The 22,938-nt window shown below is 46.5% G+C and overlaps 1 protein-coding gene across 2 annotated transcripts in view; it reads right to left on the reverse strand.

Moving 5' to 3' along the window:
* Positions 1-4,319: 4,319 nt before the first annotated feature.
* Positions 4,320-22,938, reverse strand: part of WNT11 (Wnt family member 11) — a 59,725-nt gene continuing 41,106 nt past the window's right edge. For both annotated transcript variants that reach the window (XM_020989534.2, XM_078156925.1), the window contains exons 4-6: positions 19,522-19,799; positions 13,847-14,139; positions 4,320-5,669 (exon numbers count right to left, since the gene is read on the reverse strand). In XM_020989534.2, coding sequence (XP_020845193.1) covers positions 5,495-5,669; positions 13,847-14,139; positions 19,522-19,799 — 746 coding nt within the window. In that variant the 3' untranslated portion in view covers positions 4,320-5,494. The remainder of the gene's footprint in view (positions 5,670-13,846; positions 14,140-19,521; positions 19,800-22,938) is intronic.

Genomic DNA, 22,938 nt, shown 5'->3' on the forward strand with positions numbered 1-22,938 from the left:
TCTCACCCCCTTGTTCTTCTACCTATCTTCCTGCTCGTTCCCTATCTTCTCTGCTGGTTCATCATCTACCTCTTGACCCCTGAGAATGGGGTTGCTTAGATTGCTGACAAACAGGAATGAGTGGGTGGAGAGGTAGTGGTGACCAGGAATATCTATCTTTCTAGGAATTCAGCATTAAGGACAGGTACAGGGCAATAGCTTGGGGAGGGTAGTAAGGTTAATAAGAGACAGTTTGTTTATTTTTTTTTTCAGGATAAGGGGAGACCTAAGCATACTTGTAAGGCAAAAGTGAAGGAACAGAGAGGATGAGATTGAAGATCTGTAAGAGATAGCCAATTTATTTTCACAGAAAGGGAATGAGTCTTCAGCAGCCATATGCAGTAGCTTTGGGAATCCAAGCAATTTTCTTGACCTTTATGAGCCTCAGTTTCCTGAACTATTAAATGGGAATAAAAATTCCTTGTGCTACTTACCTCCCAGGGTTATAAGGAAAGTATTTTATAAATCCTAAATCCTTTATGAGAGAGGGGAAAGGCAGAAAGGGTAGAGAGGAGAGCCAGAAAGAACTGGGTTCAAGTGTAACCTCTGATACACAATAGCTGTGTGACACAGAACAAATCATTTAACCCCTCAATGCCTCAGGCTGAGGCACTCTAAGATTATTGGTTGCAAAGAAGTTTGCCTACTCTAATGAAATCACAGGTATAAACCAAAGCAACAGGCAGAGGGAAGAGCTGTTTATAAATGTCAGCCATCATCATTATTATTAGGGGACTAAGGGGATGATAGCTAGAATGGGGTCATGGAGGAAACAAAAAGGGATTAGGGTGAGGGTGCGGGCAGGGTTAATGCTATAAAGGAAGAAGGCCATCTCTTCTTCTGCAATTGGAGAGAAAAGAGGAATTCTATCTCTTCTGGTGTGGAGTATAGTACTCTGCATACAATAAACACCTAATCAACAGATAGATAGATAGATAGATAGATAGATAGATAGATAGATAGATAGATAGATAGATAGATGAATGACTGGGTAGATTGACAGATAGATGGTTAGGTAGATAGATAAAGCTAGAGACTGATAGATGATAGAGATGTAGATATAGATAGATGAATTGGTGGATAGATAGACAGACAGACAGATGGGTAGAGATAGACAGATGTTGATTAAATTGAATTGACATGAATGGTGAGGTTGTGGAGGTAGGGAAAGTACTCTTATTGCTCCCATCACCTCCCCAGGAGGGAAATAATTCACAATCCTGGTGGCCACGTGGATTTGGAACCAGGAAGACCTGAGTTCAAATCCCATCTCTGATACTTTCTAGCTGTGTGACTTTGGCAAGTCAACTTCTTTCAATTTCAGTTTCCTCAGATGTAAAAGGGGGAATACTGTCTGTGATATTTACCTCTGAGAATAGCGGTGAAGCTTAAAGAAAATAATGTTGTGAAGAACTTGGTAAAACAAGCTATGTGTCAGTTACCATCTTCATTTTCATAATGTAGCCATGATGAAGTAAAAAGAGCCTGAGATTTGGAGTCAGAACTTGGTTCAAGACCCAATTCTGAAACTACATTATCTGTGTGACCTTGGGTAAGTCAATTCTCTTCCCAGACTCAGCTTCCTCATCTGTAAAATAAGGGATCGCAGGAAACTAGATTAAGAGCTGGAAGAAGCTCTTGGAGGCCCCCAAGTCCAAACTCCTTATTTGACAGAGGAGAAGACAGAGATCCAGAGAAGTGACTGGCCAAGGGTCACATAGCTAGTAAGGGCTGAGGCAGTATTTGAACCCATCCTCCTGACATCAAGCCTATCCACTTCTATCCACTGCAGCCACCTTTCTGCCCTAAGGGGGTTAGTCTAGAATTTAGACTCTAGAAGACCTTCCCTTCCAGCTCTGACATCCTATTTTCTATGAAAAGCTACCAGGAATAGGGAGAATAACTTGTGCTTGCTAGCTGTGACTTGTCATAGCCCCTCTCTGAGCCTCAGTTTCCTCTTCTGTGAAATGGGAGTAATCTCTCCCTAAAAAACCGGGAATAAATGGGGAAAAAATACCTTGTGCTACTTACTACCCAGGGTTATGAAGAAACTACTTTGTAAACCTAAAACTCTTCAGGACAGGCTGCATGGGGTATCAGAGAGCCGGCCTGGGAGTCAGAAAGACCTGGGATTAAGGTTTAATTTCTGAAGGTTGTGGAGGCTTTAATGAGGTTATGAAGAGGAAAGTGCTTTCAGAACACCATATACAGAACAGCATTTTTGGTCAGTGATTCATTTCTCAGCTCTATTAATTATTAGCTGTGTGACCTTGGTCAAATTGCTTTTTTCCAGGCCTCGGTTTCCTCTTCTGTACAATAAGAAGTTTGACTCAAGGAGTGTTGGAACCAGCTCTCACCAGCTTGCAGGAGTCAGAAATCAGCCATAGCAACAAATAAGGGCTTGGTTTATTGTTTTGCTGACTGTTTGGGTTCAGTAGGAGTGCAGTAGAAGCCTCAGGGAAGGAATTCCTCACCAGAATGGAGGATAATTAATAATTGATGATGAGGATGATAACTGGCATTGGTAGAGCACTTTTTTTTTGCTTTTTCGGTGAGGTTAAGTGACTTGCCCAGGGTCACACAGCTAGTAAGTGTCAAGTGTCTGAGGCCAGATTTGAACTCAGGTCCTCCTGACTCCAAGGCCAGAGCTCTATCCAGTGCACCACCTAGCTGCCCCCTGTATAGCACTTTCAAGGTTTGCAAAGTACTTTATATGTCTCTCATCTAATTTGAGCCTCATAACACCCATGGATTAGAGGATCTCTAAGGTCCTTTCTGGCTCAAAATCCTATGACCCAGTCACTTCATAAGAATATTCAGGCTAGAAGGACTTATAGACGCTGCCTCATTCAACTCTCTTCTTTTACAGAGAGGGCAACTGAGGCCTGGAAGGGACAGTGACTTATACAAGGTCACCCAGGGAGCCAGTGGCAGGGCCTGACTTCCCAGCTTCCCAGGGTTCCATGAGCTACACCAGCATTGTGTGGTGAGGAAAGATGGATACATGTCTTTGAGAAACAAGGGCTGAATCAGCTGAATCTAACTTTCCAGACATTGGCTCAGAAAAGCAGAAGGAGATCTGGACTTGGGAGTAAGTCCCAGCTCTAAAACTTCCTCTCTGTGTGTCCAGGACAAGTCCCAGAATCTCAGGACTGGAAAGGATAATAATAACAGCTCATATTTGTTCTCTCTCCCTGTGATTCAAGAAGTATAAATATTATATTATTATCCCCATTTTACAGATAAGAAAATGAAGGCTCTGAAATTTTGTTAGAGATAGATTATAGAGAGAATTCTTGTTCAGGGAAGTGTTGGAAGTGATGGCTTTGGAGCTTCCTTTCAAACTGCAGATTCTGTGATTTGCCCATGGACACAGCTAGTAAAGTGTCTGAGGTCGAATTTGAACTCAGGTCCCCCTGACTCCAGGGACAGTGCTCTATCCACCTAACTGCCCCCTGAACTCCAGTCTTATACTTACTTACTGCATGTCCAAAGACAGTCCCTTCCACATTTCCTTGGTTCAGAGCTGGGTTCAAGAACTGCCTCTGACCCATACTACGTGTGAGACCCTGGGGAAGTCAGTTAACCTTTGAGGGGCCCCAGCTTCTCTCTAAGACTCTGAGATTCACAGAAGGTGATGATTCATCTTGGCTCCCTCACTGGAGTTCCAATACACCAATGAAATCCCAAGTCTGCACCCCAGCCCTAAAATGCTATGGAAATAGGAGTTTTTATTAAACACAAATTAGGAAAGATCATAGGATTTAAAGTTGCAAAGAGTCAGGAGGACCTGAGTTCAAATCTGACCTCAGACACTTGATACTTACTAGCTGTGTGACCCTGGACAAGTCACTTAACCGCGATTCCCTCACCAAAAGAAAAAAAAAGAGAGAGAAGTGGTCCCTGACCTCAGAGGGTCCTGATTAGGGGCAAGGGCAGGGAGTGGGGTAAGTAAAGCCCCTCTTGCCAGGGATCCTGTAGCCTAAGGGAAGAGACAGCCAAGGAGTTGGGACCATCTAGTCCAACCAACCCCCTCAAGGAACCAAGGTTCAGAAAGAGCAAGGGTCTTGCCCACAGGGACATGGGTAATAGAGTAGAAGTAGCAGGGCCAAGACTCGGACCCAGGTGTTTGACCCAACAGTCTAGCCTGGTGTCAGGGTGTCAGTCTTCAAGGGTACCAGAGAGATCCTCCCCACCCCCCACAACCTCTCAGAGGTCCGATATGTAACCTTGAGGACCATAAACCCTGGAAAGAGGCAAGAGACTGGAGCACGATGGGGTCTGGAAGGCTTTAGAATACCACCACAGCATTTATTTCATACCGCTGCTTAAAATATATAGATCATATATTCATATATTTATATATTTATATGTAAAGAGGAAGAGAGGGAAAACAACCCACAACATGAGCTATACTTTTATAAATATTTCTGCATGTTCCACCTTCCAAAGGAGGGGAAAATGGGTATCCTCCATGAGTGAGTCTGTTTGCTCAATGGCCTGGACAAAATCGGTTTTCTTGGCTCTGGATGGAGTCTTCTTTTTGGGTAGAAGAAAGGGATTCTGGAATCAGGGAGCACCCCCCCCCCCCCCCGCTGCCATGCACACAGCTGAGTCCTGTTCTTTACAGGGTGGAGAGGGAGGAGGGTTCATGTTGGGATGACTTCAGGCTTCATCTTCTGTCAATACACTCATGAAAAAAAGGATGGGCTTCCCTCCGGGAAGCTGGAGTTCTGAATGACCCTACGTTGCCATGTCCTTATTTTCATCCATGGCCAGCCCTGAATGTCCTTGCCTCCCTCCCTTCCTCTCTCCTTCCCAAGGATGAGGTAAGAGGGAAGACACTCCAATTCCAGGGTTCTTTAGAGTCTGTATCTCCTCCTCTTCCTCCTCTTCCCTGCCGCCTCTCTTAGCACTCCTTGCTTCTGCTCCTCCCAGGCCAATGACGTTGACATTCTACCCAACCGCTTATCCCTGGGAGGCGACTGGATGGCCAAAGTGAACACCCTGACCTCAGGGTTATTGAGTCTCTATTTTCTCCCCACCCCCGCTTCCTACCATGTAGGCAAATGCCACTTAGAAGGCTCTGAGGACTAGTTGCCCAGCCCAATCTACCCTTCCAGTCACAGATGTCTGCCTCAAGGCACAAAAGGAAAAATAAAAGATGGAAGGCACCATTGATGACAATTTTTAAAAATGGTCTGTTTGGCTTTCCTTCCCACAAGGTCCTGGTCTTCCTCCTTTGTCTATTATCCCTCCCTCACCCCACCTGTCAACTCCTTTGCTTTATTCCTTGGAAGTCTGGAATCTTGGCAGGACGGATGAAGGGTGAGGGGGCAAGGAATGTGGGAAGGCCAGGGCTTGGCTCCTTGGGACCTCTCCCGCCCTGAGAACACCAAGGCCAAAGCCAAGGCCAAGATCAGGACCTGGGCGGGCAGGCGGGCAGCCGCCAGCTTCATTTGCAGACGTACCGCTCCACGATCCTCTCACACTTCTTGCAGGTTACGTAGCAGCACCAGTGGTATTTACAGTGGCATCTTTCCACCACCTTGTCCATGTACGGGTTGTAGCCTCGGCCGCAGCACATGAGGTCGCAGCTGTCACTGCCGTTGGACGTCTTGTTGCACTGTCTGAGGAAAGGAGGGGGAGGAGAGAGAAGCAAAGGGGCTCTGGTGAGGACCTGGCTGATTCACGAGCCTTGGTCTGAGGAGACACAATGCCTGCCCTCTGGGATGCCCAGACTGAAGCAGAGACCCAGACCCCTTCTCTCCATGGCCTCCCACAGGACAGTCTGCCTCAAGTCCCAGCTCCAATCCCACCTTCTGCAAGGAGCCTTCACCCAGCCCTCTTATTTCCAGTGCCTTCCCTCTGTGGATTCTTTTCTGTTTGTCTTGTATATCGTTTCTTTGTACAGAGTTGCTTATGTGTTGTGACCTCTATTAGTTTGTGAGCTCCTCAAGGGTAGGGCCTGTCTTTCCCCTTTCTTTTTATCTCCAGCACTTAGCACAGTGTCTGGCATACAGTAAGCGCTTAATTAATGTTTATCAATGGACTTCCTCAAATTGCCTAGCGTTTATTTACTCTGTCTATATGTTGTGTATACTTGGAAGCTCTTTAAGGGCAAAGACTTTCATTTTTGTCTTTGGATTCCCAGTGCTTGGCATATAGTAGGCACTTAATAAATGCTTGTTTGAAAAAAAAAATTTTTAAATGCTTGTTTGGTAATGGATCAATTTAAGAGAAGTGGTCCCAGGGGCAGCTAGATGGCTCAGTGGACAAGCTCCAGCCTTAGAGTCAGGAGGATCTGAGTTCAAATCTGGCCTCAGACACTTGACACTTACTAGCGGTGTGACCCTGGACAAGTCACTTAACCGCGATTCCCTCACCAAAAGAAAAAAAAAATAGAGAAGTGGTCCCTGACCTCAGAGGGTCCTGATTAGGGGCAAGGGCAGGGAGCAGGGTAAGCAAAGCCCCTCTTGCCAGGGATCCTGTAGTCTAAGGGAAGAGACAGCCAAGGAGTTGTCCAACGTCACCCAGAAAAGTTCTATCATTGACTATCTGTGCGATCTCACACGTTTGATCTTGGATATTCTGGTAGGAAAAGGGCTGGGAGAAAGAAGGATGAAACCTCCCCCAAGCTCAGCAGACTAAACATTTGGGCAGCAGCAGGGATGAGCAGGGACTTCTTCCCACTCTTGACAACACCCGTGCCCCCAGGGAGAGCAATGACAGAAATGGGAGTGGGTTTTGTCACAGTGTACTTAAAATCTAATCAGAAAGAATGCAGAGATCCAAGCTCCATGGACTCCTGGTGTGACCGTAGGTAAGTCACGGTACCTCACTGGGCTTCAGCATTGTGAAACGGGGAGAAAACTTTCTGTCCTGGTTGCCCTCCCAAGTCTGTTGAAAGTATCAAGGAATGTCAGATCTGGAAGGGACTTTGGAACATGGAATGTCAGAGCGAGAAAGGATTCTAGAGCATGTATCACTGAAACACAGAATGTAAGAGCTGGAAGGACCCTTGAGAACACAAAATACCTGATCTGGAAAGGACCTAGGAACATAGAACGTCAGGGCTGGAAAGGATTCCAGAGTATGTAACATCAGAACTCAGAATGTTAGAGCTGGAGGGGACGTTACAATAAGGTACGTCCGAGCTGGAAGGGAGCTTCAGAGCCTAGAATCAGCACTGAATTGTGCCTTACAATGTCAGAGTCAGAAAGGTTTTTACAGCATGTGGCATTAGAATATAGAATGTTACAGGCAGAAGGAACTTTGGAATGAATCACGTCTGTCCTGGAAGGAACCTTAAGAGCCTAGGATGCTGGGGACAAAAAGACCCTTACAACATAGAATGTCACAGCTTAGAACCTTGAAGGTCACATAGAAAGCTTGAGTTGGACAGTATTTCAGCACACAAAATGACTAGGAATAGAAGGAATCTTAATTTCTCAATTCACATCACCTACCAAGTTTTCCTCTTCCCCTCCCATCCTTCAGACCCTCTCCCTCACATGTTCCCACAACCCTGGCCAAGCATAACACCCTGCTGATAGGCGGGAGGGCAGGGCCTCAAAGAAGAGTCCCGGTCTGAGGAAGAAGAGAGAGGGAAAAGAGTGGGATCCAGAGAAGGCAGCCTTGCTGAAGCCCAGTTTATGATGGAACTGGAGAGTGTGGGGTGGGAGCACGGGGTGAAGAGACACCTTCTCTGTTCTCTGTTCTAAGGTCCCATGCAGAAGTGATGCTCTAAGATTTCCACAATTGTTTTTCCAGTCAGCCATCCACCATTCCTCACATATGTATGGTGTTTTATAGTTTCCGCAGTGATTCCCCATGAATTATCTCATAAATCCTGACGCCTGGTCTACACGGCCAGGAACAGTCCTGCTGCACCCATTAGACAAAGCCAGGGAAAAGGTGGAATCCACCGACAAACAGTCCCTAGAGCTGGATGTGGGAAAACCCATTCACTCTGTTTGTCAGGGCTGACTGAGGGCACTTATGTAAGCTGGGGCAGCCCTGCTCAGTGGAAAGACCCTTGGGTTTAGGGCTAGAAGGGACCTTCGGGGTCGCCTAGTCCAGCCCCTCATTTTGCAGGGAAGGACATCACACCAAGGTCCAGAAAGAGGAAGTGATTTGCCCCAAAGTCACACAGGTAATAAATAGGTGTCAGAGGTGGGATTTGAACCCGCACCTTCAGACTTCAAGTCTGACACCCTTTCCTAATGCCTCAGTGTTCTGACATTGAGTTACTACACAAGTCCCTTTTTCCTCTCAGCATCTCAGTATCTCCACTTGTTAATGGAGGGGTCTGGACTCAAAGGTCTTTTAAGTCACTTCCCACCCTGATATTGTCTGATTTGTCCATATTCCCAGCACCTGATTGAGGAGGGGAGGGGGATGGCAGCTGAGAGCGGGGGAGAAACCTGATATCTCTCCTTCACGGTCCCCCCCACCTTCAGCTTGGTAATGGGATCCAGGAGTGCCTTTATTTCCCCAGGGCACCCTAACCCATTTCCCTTCTGGCTTCTCCTCTATCCAGACACACTCCTCCTCCTCTTCTCATTTCCCTCTCTGCCTGTGCAGCTCCAGGGGTTGCCTGAAGCCAGCATTTCCTGTACTGACATTCTTTTAGTCTTCTGGAAGCTCCTCCCTCTCTCCTATCCGATCCTTGCAATCTGGTGTCCATATGGGAATACTGGCCATCCCAGGGGCCTTCAACTCTCTGGGCAAGCTGCAGAGGCTACAATCACAGAATGTTAGAGGGGTTTTAGAACCTAGAACGTCAGAGCTGGGAGGGCCCTGAGAACATGGAATATCAGAGCTTGGAGGGTCCTTAGAACACAGTGTCAGAGCTGGGAGAGAACTGAAAACACAGAATATCAGAGTTGGGAGGGAACCGAGAACACTGAATGTCAAAGCTGGAAGGGCCCTTAGAACACAGAATGTCAGAGCTGGGAGGGCCCTTAGAACACAGAAGGTCAGAACTGGGAGAGAACTGAGAACACAGAATGTCAAGGCTGGAAGAGACCTTAGAATACAGAATGGCAGAGCTGAGAGGAAGCTCAGAACACAGAACATAGAATGTCAGAGCTGGGAGAGATTTTAGAACTAAAAATGTCAGAGTTGGAAAGGATGTCAGAGCTGTGAAGGACCCTAGAACATGGAACGGCAGAGCTGAGAAGAGGCTCAGAACATAGAATGTCAGAGCTCACAGACACCTCAGAACACACACTGTCAAAGCTGGGTGGGGCTTTAAGACATAGAATGTCAAAGCTGGAAGGAGCTCTTCGTTTTACAGATAAAGAAACTGAGTCTCAGAGTGGTGTAAGTGAATTACTCAATGTTACAGAATGGCAGAGCTGGGACTAAGGCATCTGGGTGTGAGGGGCTCCTCATTGCATCATGCCACATTTGGAGTTTCACAGAACACCCGGGTTCTTGCCCCGGCTCTGCCCGGGCCTGGTTCCATGACCTTGGTTAAGTCCCTTCCCTTGTTTTGGCCTCAGTTCCCTCTGATGTTGGACCAGCTGTTCTCCATGATCTGGTATCCTCCAGCTCCCACAACCTGTGTTCAGTGAGCCTGGAGGAAGTTGTGTTGGGTCTTAACTAAAAGCCACCAATCATCCGTTAGCCTGTGGGGAGTGAACGTATGCACTCAGTCCTTGGGTGCTGGTACAAGAAAAGTTTAGATAAAGTAACGGATGACAGATTTCTGACAGCTCGTTAAGGGAAGCTAGGAATGTTTGGCATCTGGAAGAACTACCCAGGCCTCCCCCTACCTGCCTCTTGGCATTCCCAGGGGTTGGGGCATCCCTGAGTCCTGAGGCCCCCTGCTGATGGGGATCAGGCTGGGGAGCTGGTGGTTTGGGAGTAAGGGGGAGGACTGGGAAACTTTTAAATTCTTGGTCATTCTTAGACTTAATACCCTTAGTGCAAAATGTAAAGTTCAGCACTTAGGTTCAAAAAATCAATTGGCTAAGAACAAGATGGGGGAAAGGAGCTAGGCAGAAGTGCCTGTGGAAAAGATCTAGGCAGTATAAGTCTGGTGATTGACTTTGTAATTGCCCAGCTAAATGTGGAGAGGCTAACCACTAGAAGATGGCCACAGGAGAATGAATTTTTCAGCCACAGAAACTCAGGAAGACAGTCTGCCAAGGTACAGCATAGGCAGCTTGATAGTTCAGTGAATAGGGCACTGACTCCAGGGAGTCAGGGAGACCTGAGTTCAAATTCTGCCTCTAGCTGTATGACCGTGGGCAAGTCACTTAAGCTGCCTGCCTCAGTTTCCTTATCTGCAAAAAAGAGGATAGTAATAGTGCCTACATCCCAGTGCTATTGTTGTGAGGATAAAGAAAGTAAGACGATGTTTGTAAAGTGCTTTGCAAACTTTAAGTGATATATAGATGCTAACGATTATTATTGAGATCTCTGTAAATGGAGAATTTCCCAGTAGATCAAATTATGGATTCTTGAAGTAGTGAAATAATATAATTCACTTCTTCCAGGAGTATAGAATTGTATGACACAGGAGAATGGCAGCTTTAGAGACCACTTAGTGTAGTCTCTTCATTTTGAAGATAAGAAAAATGAGACGACCCCCCCCCCCCCACAGAGGGTTAAAGATTTGCCCAAGCCCAGCCACAGGGTTTGATAGCAGAATCCCAGAATGTCAGATCTGGAAGGGCAGAAGGAGGACCCTGCTAGACTTGCACTCAGAAGACTTTTGTGGCTTACTCCCTGTGTGAGCTTGGACAAGTCACTTAACCTCTCTGAGACTCAGTTTCCCCATGTACAAAATAAAGGGGACTATATGATCCATAAGGTCCTGTCTAGGTCTGAATCTCTAATCCCCTGACCTTCACTTGACTGACGGAGAAACTGAAGCCCAAAGAAATGAAGACTTGCTCAAGATCCTGTGTCTGCTGCCTCTTCCTCACTGGATAACCCTCCTCTGTGCCTCAAGTTTCCCATCTGTAAAATGGGGGCAGTTAGACTAGATGGTCTCTATCTAGGCCCTTCTAGCTTGGATTATATTGCTAAGATCTCCTGCACCTCTGACTTGGTATATGTTTTAAAAATCACTTGTCATCCTCTGTTCCTCCCAATCCCCTGGCCTCCACACCCAGGTGAGATCAGATTGTTCTGAGTATCCAAGGCAGCTTTCAAGAAGCCATCAAAGGGAAATGGTGGGGGGGGCACCCTAACTTTCTTCCTGCTTGGCTGAAGTCAGTGGGAGTGCTGGGACTCTTCACCCAGAATCCACAGAATGGCAGAGGCAGAAGGGGACTTAGGGACCACCTAATCAGATCCTCATTTTATAGAGGGGGAAACAGTCCCAGGAAGGAGAAGAGGCCAGGTGTTCAAACTTCCAGCCCAGGACTCTTTCCACCATGGCCCCACATGTATAATTCATTCCTCTCGAGCCTTTCAATACTTTTACGGAGCACTGACCCTTTAATACTGTGAGTAGATAGTACAGGGATTATTTTTCCCCATTTAATAAAATGGGGAAATGGAGGCTCAGGAGGGGAAGTAATTTACCCAAGGTCATCTAGCTGGTAAGAGTCACAGGTGGGATCTGAACCCAAGACTCGGCTCTAGGGCTGGAACTCTTGCTACCATATTGCCTCTTATGAGACAGCAAAGGGAGCTCTGTGGGGGCTGGCTGTGCCTGTCACTACATAGAAACCTCTCCCCTCTATCCCCTTGGGAAGAGTTCCCCAAGAGAGAGAAACAAAGCCAAGAACGGTGATGGGAGAAGCCAAGGGGCGTGAGAAAATGCAGCGAGTGGTATCCAAGCCATGGGAGTGCGCTGGGCCAGCTCTCTGGGAGGCAGATGTTTCAGCAGAGACTTCTAAGGACTCAGCTGCATTCTGGTGATGGGAGTGGCGGTGAGAAAAGGGGGCCCAGACATGGCCCTGGGAAATGATGGTTCTCTAAGACCTGGCCTAAAGATGGTGAGGAGCTGACCCCTTCACTGTCCTTACCATTGCACACCTAGACTCTGGAGGACCTTGAACCTGTGTTTGGAGGAACCACGTTCTATGAAAAGTAATGGGAGATACCAGAAAAATCCATGGACTAAGGAATCGGGACATGGGCTCTGCCACTGATGCACTGTGTGATCCTGGGGCAGTACCTTCTGTTCCAGGCCTCAGTGCCCTCAGCTATCAATGAGAGTGCGTTGGACTAAATGGTGTCCCCACTTTGTGCTCGGAGGGCCCTTTCGGCTCTGCCGTTCTGATTCCGAAGGCTCCTCCCAGCACTAACAGTCTATATTTTAAAGAAAATGGGTATTGTGGAAACAGCCCTGGTTTGGGAGTCAGAAGAGCCGGAAGCAAATTCTGGCTCTGCCACGTATAAGCTATGTGTCCTTAGGTAAGTCATTTAACCTCTGTTTCTCCACTTCCACATCTGTAAAATGGGGGTAACAATAGCCTGTTGTGAGGATAAAACCAAGCAGCATGGGATAGCGGAAGGAACACTGAACTTTTAGTCAGGAGACCTGTGTTCCAAGTTCATTTCTAGTCTTGAAGAGTTTACCCCACTCCTCCTGGCCCCAAACTCCTAATCTATAAAATGAAAGTATTATGGAGTTAGACCAAATGATAATGAAAGACCCCTTCTAGCTCTAACATTTTATGTTTGGAAATCTTTTCAAATGTTGATATTTTGTGTTCTAGCTATAGTAATCTATGCTCTCAGGACCTTCTTAGCTCTAAGAACCCATGTTCTAAGGTTCCTTCCCGTTCTAATATTCTTTGTTCAATGTCTTACAGTCTCCTTCAGTTCTGATTTTCTATATCAGAAGGTCCTACCTAGATCTCCCATTTTCCATTCTATGTTCTGAAGTCTCTTTGGGTGGGACCTATTATCTACTACATTCCAAGGTCCTTTTGGCCTCTGGTGGTCCATAAATATCAGATTTATACAGGACCTCATCTATATAATGAAGTACCCTTTGCATTTTATTTTTTGGCTAGGCAATGGGGGTAAGTGACTTGCCCAAGGTCACATTGTTAGTAAGTGTTACGTGTCTGAGGCCGGATTTGAAGTCAGGTGCTCCTGAATCCAGGGCCAGTGCTCTATCCACTGTGCTGCCTAACTGCCCCATACCCTTTGCATTTAACATCTGTTCAGGTTTCCAGTACTTGTAGAGGTTGACAGTAGCCAGGATAATCCAAATATAGCAGAAACATCAAACCATTCTTTCTGAACTGGGAAACTATTAGGAAGTTTTTATCTGTATCACCTTTTATGACTGGGAGCTAGGTGACACGGTGGGTAGAGTGCTGTATGGTGTGGGAAGATCTGAGTTCAAATTCTGCCTCAAGCACACTTGCTAGCTGTACATAATAATAAGAGCTAATATTTATAGAACATCTTAAGGTTTGCAAAGCCCTTTAAATGTATTATTTCTTTTGATCCTCATAACAACTTTCTGAGAAAGTTTATTGCAAGTATTATTACCATCCCCATCTTATAAATGAGGAAAACTGGGGGTCAAAGAAGTCAAAATACCTGCCTGTGGTTCCATAGCTAGCAGGTTTCTGAGAAGGAATTTGGACAAGTAGTTATTTGGGTTCTAGTGAAGGCCCTCCATCAAAGCAAAGTTCCCTTCCTTCCTAGGAGGCTCATTCTACTCTGGGACAGTTTTTTCCATTACCCTACGCTGAAGACTCTACTGTGTGTAGAGCATGGGTCCCTTGCCCCCAGAGAGCTCATGAGCTAGTACTGGGTCCAGACTCTCCAAGACAGAGAACTACACTCCAAAGTCATGCCCAGTCCCCATCCCCTGCCTCACCTGTCCTGTGTCCCGTGGGAGCCCACCTTCTCGTTCTTCATGCAGAAGTCGGGGGAGCTCTGCAGGTAGATCAGCTCTGTGTCCTGGACGGGCCGAATGTCCAGGTCCTTGGGCACCAGGTGTTTCCGGCTGCCCATGGGTCGATGCACCACCTTGGTGGCTGACAGGTATTTGTTCTTGAGATCCTGGGCCACATCTCGAAGCTCCTGCAGCCCCTTCCAGCAGGTCTTGATGGAGCAAGAGCCAGAGACCCCATGACATTTACACTTCATCTCCAGGGATGCTCTCAGGGCCTGTGGGAGGCAGGGAGGAAGAGGCTGTGCTTCATATGGGGAGATGGCAGCAGAATATTTCCTTATAGAGCCAGTCTGCCTCTCCTCAATCAAATGAGGTCATATTGCTAAAGCACTGAGCACAGTGCCTGGCATGTAGGAGGCATTTAGTAAATACTTGTTTCCTCCCTCCCCCTTCCTCCTCCAGACTCATCAATGGAGAACATTACTATAGTTATCATGTATCTTCACTCCTAGCTTGTGTCTCTTTTTCTCCCCCCTCCACTACCCCAATAATATCACCAGCTCCCATTTCTACAGTGCCTAAGGTTTACAAGAAGGCTTGGGTTCAAGTCCTGCCCCTGACACACACTGGCTGAATGCCTTTGAGCAAATCATTTAGGCCCTCAGCGTAACTCTCTACGACTATTAGTGGCAGAGCAGGTACCAAACTGTATTAGTAGAGGAATTTCCTCCCCCAGGAGTTCCCTCTACTAATGAAATCCCAAGTCCAGTCTCTATCCCTATGCCTTTAGCTTTTATAATACTCTTTCCTTACAGTAAACCTGCTGTGGGGACGAAGAAAGGATTATAATGTCCATTTTACTGGATGGGGAAACTGAGGGAGGCCTGGAGAAGGGAGTGATCTGCCCAAGGTTACACAGTGGTCAGCAGAGAGTTCTTTGCTTTACGTCATTCTGACTCTCCCAGCTCCGACCAGCATGCACATCTCAGCCCATAAAGGTGAATTGTCTCAGCCCCTTCCAGCCACGCAGAGCTGCTGCGGGAGAGAAGGGGGAATGAATCATAGACTCACAGGCCCAGAGGGACTGTCTAGCCCAACGCCCTCAAATTACTGAGGAAATTGAGGCCAGGAGAAGGGAAATGTTTTTTCCCCAGGTCACAGAATTTATTAGTGGAAGAATCAGGTCTAAAAATAAAGTTTTCTGATTTTCTGGTGCCCTTTCTATGACGTGATGATAATATACATGAAAGCATTTAGAACAAGGTTTTCTTTAAAAAATTAGAAATTTTGACTATTAATTTTACAAAAATTAGAAATTTAAATTATAAATCTTATTAAAATAATATACTTATTAAAATAATAAATAAATAATAAATTTATTTAATAAAATGAATAAAAGTTATAAAGAAAAATTAAAAACTTTTGTTATAAATTAATTATCAGTTTTAAAAATTATAATTGTGAGGTGCTGGGAAAGGCATCAGATTAGGTGTCCTGGAGACCCTACTATAGCTCTGTCACCGACTCTCTGAGTCTAATCCAACTTTACTATTTACTGGTGGTGTGACCTTATCATTTCTACTCTCTGAGCCTCAGTTTCTTCTTCTGCATTAATAATAACAATAGCTAGCATTGAAATAGAGCTTTAAGGTTTGTAAAGGTTTTTACACATATTATTTTATTTGACCCTCATAACAACTTGAGGAGGGAGGTGCTATTATTATTCCCATTTTATTTATTTTTTATTTTATTTTTTTAGTTTTTAGGCAATTGGGATTAAGTGACTTGCCCAGGGTCACACAGCTAGTAAGTGTCAAGTGTTTGGTCTGAGGCCAGATTTGAACTCAGGTCCTCCTGACTTCAGGGCCGGTGCTCTATCCACTGCGCCACCTAGCTGCCCCTATTATTCCCATTTTAGAGATGTGGAAATTGAGATGCAAAGGGGTCAGGTGACTTGCCGAGGGTGTCATTCAAGACACTTACATCAGTGTCTGAAACCAGATGAAACTCCAAGTCTAACCTTCTAAACACTGCACTACCTGGCTGACTATAAAAAAAGAGGTTTAAACTGATGATCTCAAAGTCTCTTCCAGTTATGACACTCTATGTTCCAAGGTCCCTCCCTGATCTGACATTCTGGATTCTAAGGTCCCTCCCAACTCTGACATTCTATGGCCTAAGGTCTTGCCCAGTTCTGTGACATTCTATGTTCGAAGGTCCCTTCCAGCTTTGACCTTCTTCATTCTAAGGGCCCTTTCAGCTCTGATGACATTCTGTGTTTTAAAGCTTCTTCCAGCTCTTATATTCTATGTTCTAATGTCCCTCAAAGCTCTAACATTCTCTGTTCTAAGGATCCTCCCAACTCTGACATTCTGTGTTTTAAGGTCCATCCCAGCTCTGACATTTTATCCTCTAAAGCCCCACTCAGCTCTGATGACATTTTATATTCTAAGGTCTTTTCTAACTTAGACATTTTTCACATTCTGCGGATTTTACAATTAAAACAAAGGGAAAGGTTCTTCTGAGGTCAGTATGATTCTCCCACCTTCATTAAGTAGAGCTACCAACCCTCAGAGAAAAGCCTGCCTACTGTGGCACCTGCTTCAGACTAGGACAGGACAGCACATGCCTAGGATGATCTAGCCCAGTGGTGTCAAACTCAAATAGAAAGGGGTGGGGGGAGGACACTAAACTGTACATAAGGATTCCTGGGGGCAGCGTGTTGACTTAGAAAGCCACATTCTATGATTCATCATCTATATTCTATTGTATTTCCATTTATTTTGTTAAATATTTTCCAACAGTATTTTAATCTGTTTCAGCTCCAGTGTGTTGCAGGGGGCACACCTTTGGGCCTCATGCTCTCAGGTTCATGTTGGACACATCTGCTCCATCCCACCAGGGAGCGGAAAACATGGTTTCACAGAACCCCAGAGTTGATGGGAGTTCAGAGCTAGTCTAGTCAGGGAATCCAAGATCTAGAGCTGAACCTAGATCTGGAGCTAGAACTCAGAACTTCTAGTTCAATTTCCTCATTTCAAGGTAAGGAACCTGGGGCCCAGGGCAGTGGAGCAGCTTGACACAGGGCTACACAGCAGAACCAGGATTCAAACTCAGGTCTTCTGATTTCAAATCCAATGACCTTTCTATTATTAGATCTCATTTCTATGGCCCTTTGAAGCTTATAGAACTTTTTTTTTCCAGCAGCCCCATCAAGAAGACAGGACAAACATTCTTAGTCCAATTTTACAGGTGAAGTAATTGACTGGAAGAGTTAAGCCCATTCTCACTTATTCCACAAGCATTTATTAAGTGCTAAAAAAGTGCTGGGGCTGGGGCTGGAGGCAAGGGAGGGTGTCTGTGTGTGCACAAAAATAATAATGAATCTTTCCTTGCCCCCAAGGAGCTGACAAGCCATTGGAACCACCCAGATTGTCCATCGACGGCAATTAGCGCAGATGCCTCACTCCCACTGCATGGGTAAATTTCCCAGTGCTTCTAAATCAGAACATTTGGGAGGTCCAAGCACCCTCCCTGCAGGTGGCTAAAGTGTCAGGGACTCTGGGGGTGGTTGCCAGAGAGGTGAAGGCCTTAGCTACTGTCTCTTTCTCTAGTCTCCTTGGGCTAAAGGGACCAGGTTTCTGGCCAGGGAAACCCACAGCTCTTTGGCCTCAGGGAGAATAATAAAACTATTAACATTTCAATCAAGCTTCAAGGCACTCTCATCCCATTGAACCAGCTACGGTATTACTGGCAGATGAGGACATTGAGACCCCCACAACAGGGAAAATGACTCAGCCAAGGTGACTTATCCTAGATGACACAGATTATTAATAAATTTCAAGAGCTGAGGTTTCAGCCCAGATACTCTGACACCACAAAGCCAGGGCCCCTTCTACATTTTCACCTACTCACAAAGCATAACGTACTATATTATGCCCTGGTGGCTCCCCATGGTTTTCTGAGGTCACTACTGTTTAATCACAGGCACTCCTAGGCCATCCCCTCAGTTTAGGAAGTCCCCAGAGTGGCAGACAAAAAGGCCAGCTCTCAGGCACCTATGTTCACTGCAGACAATACAGATACTGTAAAGGGATTGAGCCCATGCCCTTGTGGACTAAGTGAAACCCAGCCTCAGTTGAGGCACTCAGAGAATCATAAAATTCTAGAGGTTGAAGGGAGCTTAGAACAGAATCCAGATTGTCAGACATGGAAAAGAGCTTAGAAGATAGAATTCAGAGATAAAAGAAACTTTAGAACATAGAATATCAGGTGGAAATCATTCTAGAACATAAAATGTCAGAGCTGAGAAAGGCCTGGAACACAGAATATGAAAGCCTGAAGGGACCTTAGAACGCAGAATGTCAGTATTGGGAGGGACCTTAGAATATAGAATGTCAAAAGGGATAGGGACCTTAGAACAGAGAATGCCCAAGAGCTGAAAGGGACTTTAAGAACATAAACTATCAGAGTTGGAAAGGACCTTAGATCATAGAATGTCAGAAATGGAAGGCACTTGAGAACACAGAATGTCAGGGCTGGGAAGAACCTGAGAATGCAAAATGTTAAATGTGGAAGGGGCCTTGGAACTTTTTTTGTTGTTCAGTCATATCCGCCTCTTCTTGACCCCATTTGGGGGTTTTCTTGGCAAAGATACTGGAGAGGTTTGTCATTTCCTTCTCTAGCTCATTTTACAGATGAGGAAACTGAGGCAAACAGCGGTGAAGTGACTTGCCCAGGATCATTCAGCTAGCAGGTATCTGAGGCAAATTTGAATTCGGGTCTTCCTGACGCCAGGCCTGGCTCTCTATCCATTGTGCTACTTAGCTGGCCACACAAAGAACACAGACCCTTGAAGAGACTTTAGAACACAGCATGTCAGGATTGGAAGATCTTAAGATCATCAGATTGTATATTTTGAGCTGGAAGGGACCTCAGAGATCAAATACTCCAGCCCTGGACGCTCTTATTTGACAGGTGAAGAAACTGAGGCCCAGGGACTTTGTGTTTTACCAGAGGTCAAACAGGTGGTAAGTGGCAGGGCTGAGATTTGAAGCCACACTGTCTGAGCTCAAATCTAGAACATAGAATATAGGAGATGGAAGGGACCACAGCTAAGGTAGCAGTGGTTCCCACTCTGTGGACCACAGACCCTGGGAGGACCTTGGAGTCACTGCAAGGCACCCAGCACTGTCTACTCTCAGATGAGAGAGTCTGGTACTGCTACTAGAATGTGGGGGGAGGGTCTGGGAAGCCTCTTGGCATTAAAAAGCGTCCTCACACTCAAGAAGATGACCAAGAATATTAGAGTTGGAAGGCACCCGAGGGGCAATCTAGTCCCAACTGCCTCATGTTATAGGGGATGAGTCTGTGACCCCCGAGAGCGGCTGCGCTGACCTGGTCCCCATCCAACAGGGTTGGGGCAGGCAGGCCTTCAGGCCCAGTCTCCTGACTACGAACCAGCACCTGGCTCTGGCCTCCTCCTCCCTCCCGGGCCTCCCCAGCCCTGTCCCTGCCCCAGAGGCTGACTGCTGGCCCATTGTCTGGAACCAGTCCCTAGCAGCAGACAAGCAGCAGCAGTCCCCAAGCACAACACCCGCCCTGGGGGGGAGAGGGAGGAAGGGGGAGGTGATGGGCAGGGGGAAGGGGCTGGTTACCTGTCTCCCTACTTCGCTGTTGTGAAGGTGCATCAGCTTATTGGCCTGGGATCCTGTTTTTTTCACCTTCATGGGAGCGTCTGAAAATTTGGCCCCCATGAGGAGACCGTAGTTGAGGTTGTCAGCACATCCTCCCCATCGGTACCCGGGCCCAGGTGTCTCACCTGGGACGGGGCCACAGGAACAGCCAGGAAGATCTCCAGTGGTGCAGGCCCTGGCGATGGTGTGGCTGATGGCAGCGGCAGAGAGGGCATACACGAAGGCAGACTCCCTCGTCCCTGTAAGAGAGAAGGGGGATGAGTGAGGGTCGATGCAAGGGGCGCATGGGAAGGGCCAAGATAATGGAGTTTTATACCTCCTCCCATCCACCCCAGGGCCTGACTTTGGCATGTCATGGCATGGCACGGAGGAAGAGGCATGAAAACTCGGGCAGGGATGGTGCCAGCAAAGCCGAGACAGCGTGGGTTCAAATCCATGCATGACCCTGGTCGAGACTGAAAGACCTGGGGATATTTAGCCTGGAGGAGAGCAGAGTGGGAGATACGGGATGGTCGTATTCAAGTATTCCAGGGGCTGATATGTGGAGGAGGGACTGGCTACAAATGACAGGACTCCAGGAAGCCAGGGAGGGCTCACTACCTTTCCAGGTACTTAGTTCAATTCAAGCCAATTGAGCCTACGATAGTAGAGGAGGCAGAAGGGCTTAGCAGATCAAGGGGCTGCCTTGGTGTCAGGAAGCCCTGGCTTCCACATCCTGCCTCGCACAAAGCAGCCTGCCTTTTTCACTCCTCTACAAGCTCCATTCAGGACTGGTCTGGACTTTCTCTACCACGCCACAGAAGCCTCCTCCCCTTGGAAGTAAGTTCATTCTGCCCCTGCAGCCCCTTCCTCCGACTGGCTGGTCCACCCCAGAATCTCCATTTTAAGGGAAACACCCAGCTCATCTACACCTTTCTCACTCTCTCTCTCTCTCTCTCTCTCTCTCTCTCTCTCTCTCATCTCCACTCACGACTCTCTAGAGCAGGTTCTCCACCCCTGCTCTAGACTTTCTCTACCATCCCCCAATACAAGTCGCTCCCCACCTCCAACTTTCTCGGTTCCTTTTATGTGTCTTCTCCCATTAGAATGTAAGCTACTTGAGGGCAGGTGCTGTCTGTCTTTCTGCCTACATTGGTCTTCCCAAGTCTTAGCACTGTGCTTGGCCCGTGAAATGCTGCTCGACTTGACTTGACTGGGCAAGTCAGTTAACCTCGGTGACAGACTAAGACCTAAGTTTCAGAACAGCGGCTGATCAGCATTAGTGGAGAGAGGTAGGAGTTTCCTCTGTGGGAACTACCTACAACAGTGAAACCACCATTCCTACAAATGTGTAAGACTTTAGCTTTTGCTCTCAAAAAGCTTACAGTCCACTGATGAGACACAACGTAGACAGAGAAAGGCATAACGTAGGGCAGGGGTGAAATAAGGGGAAAGAGAGATCAGACAAAGTGACCTAGACACATGTGAAGAGGGAAAGAGCTCTAACTCTGGGCTGTAGGGATGGTATGGAGGCAGAGGTGCAGGGGATGAGGTAGAGGAGGGGGAGAATCAGGGAGGTCTTCATGGAGGAGGTGCCACCTGAGCTGAGCCTTGATGGAAAGTTGATGATTCTGAGAGGCAGAGACAAGGGAGTATGTTCTAGGAAGAGGGGGCATGGCTTGTGAAATGCTTGGGAGGTGGTATGCTGAGTTCCAAGAACAGCCCGTAACAATCCAATTTGACCGGAATATGGATGGGAATAATGTGAAATGAGGTTGGAAAAGTAGATTGAAGTCAGACTGTGAAGGGCTTAAGAAGGCCAAGCTACAAAGTTTGTATTTTGCTCAAATGGAAAAAAAGGAACCACTTGAAGTGTTTTGAATATTGTTGTTAAGGTTATTGAGCTGTTTTAGTCATGCTTGGCCCTTATTGACCCCATCTGGAGTTTTCTTCACAAAGATATAGGAATGGTTTACCATTTCCTTCTCCGGCTCATTTTACAGATGAGGAAACTGAGGCAAAGAGGATGAAGTGACTTGCCTAGGGTCACATAGCTAGTAAGTGTCTGAGGCTCGATTTGAATTCAGATTTTTGTGACTCCAGGCAGGGTGCTGTATCTGCTGCATCACCTACATTATCTTCCCAACTTTGAGGATGGATTGGAAGGGGAGGCACTGGGGATGCAAGCAGAGATGCCTATTAAAAGGCTATTACATGAAGTATAATTTTTTTCACTTTATTTTTCTTGCTTTTTTGCAGCACAGCTAATATGGAAATATGTTTCACATGATTTCACATGTATAATTGATATCATATTGCTGGCTTTCTCAGTGGGAAGGGGAGGGCCTGGAGGGAGAGAGAGAATTTGGAACTCAAAAAAAATTGTTTAAAGAATGTTAAAAAATTAATTTTATACACACACACACACACAACACAACACACACACACACACACACACACACGCTATTATAATAATCCTAGCCAGTAAAGAGGGACTGAACTGGGATACTGACCATTTGAGTAGAAAGAAGAGGACAGTGATAAGAGATGTCTTGGAGGTATAATTGCCAGGATTAACAGGATTGGATATGGAGATAAGGATCCTCCTCCATCTAGAGACTAGAACCTAGAGAAGAGTCAAAGACTCAAGGTGGGGAACCTCCACCTTGAGGCAACATGTGGCCCTTTGACTGAGTCCAAACTCCACAGAACAAATCCTTTTATTAAGAGGATTTGTTCTGTGAAGTTCAGATCCAGTCAAGGGCAGTACTGGAGGACCTAGAGGGCCACATGTGGCCTCGAGGCCTCAGGTTCCCCACCCCTGGTCAAAGAGACTCTGAGGCTATCAATCTAAGTGCCTGGGAGGATACCTCAGCCTCAATTTCTTTATCTGTAAAATGGAGGATTAGACCAAATGTTCTCTAAGATCTCTTTTGACTCTATGTCTGTGGTCCGGTGATCCTCTGATGCCTTCCACAGAGGTAAGAAAGTTTTCAGGTGTCAAGGATTTCAGGAGGAAGGATGATGATTTCTGTTCTGCACACGCTGAGTTTCAGATGTCGGTGGGACACCCAGGTGGAGACGTTGAGCAGACAACCGGAGATGCAGAATTGGAGTTTAGGGGAGAGGTTAGAACTGGCTCGCCTGATCTGGTAGTCATCTGCATAGAGATGAGAACTGAAGCCACGAAATCCGATGAGATCACCAAAGGAGAGAGTGAGAAGAGAAGAGGCCGCCGTTCCAACAACTGAAGCCCACGCTTAGTGGGCAGGAAGGATGATGATCCCGTGGAAGAGATGAGCAAGGAGCAGTCAGACCGATAGGAAGAGAGCCAGTGTCATAAGAATCAAAGGCAGAAAGGTTCTCTAGTTCCTTAGAGGTCCTCCCTGTGAAACATCT

This window comes from Phascolarctos cinereus, unplaced genomic scaffold (genome assembly GCF_003287225.1).
Source record: "Phascolarctos cinereus isolate Bilbo 61053 unplaced genomic scaffold, phaCin_HiC Scaffold_726;HRSCAF=1367, whole genome shotgun sequence".
Classification (NCBI taxonomy): Eukaryota; Metazoa; Chordata; class Mammalia; order Diprotodontia; family Phascolarctidae; genus Phascolarctos; species Phascolarctos cinereus.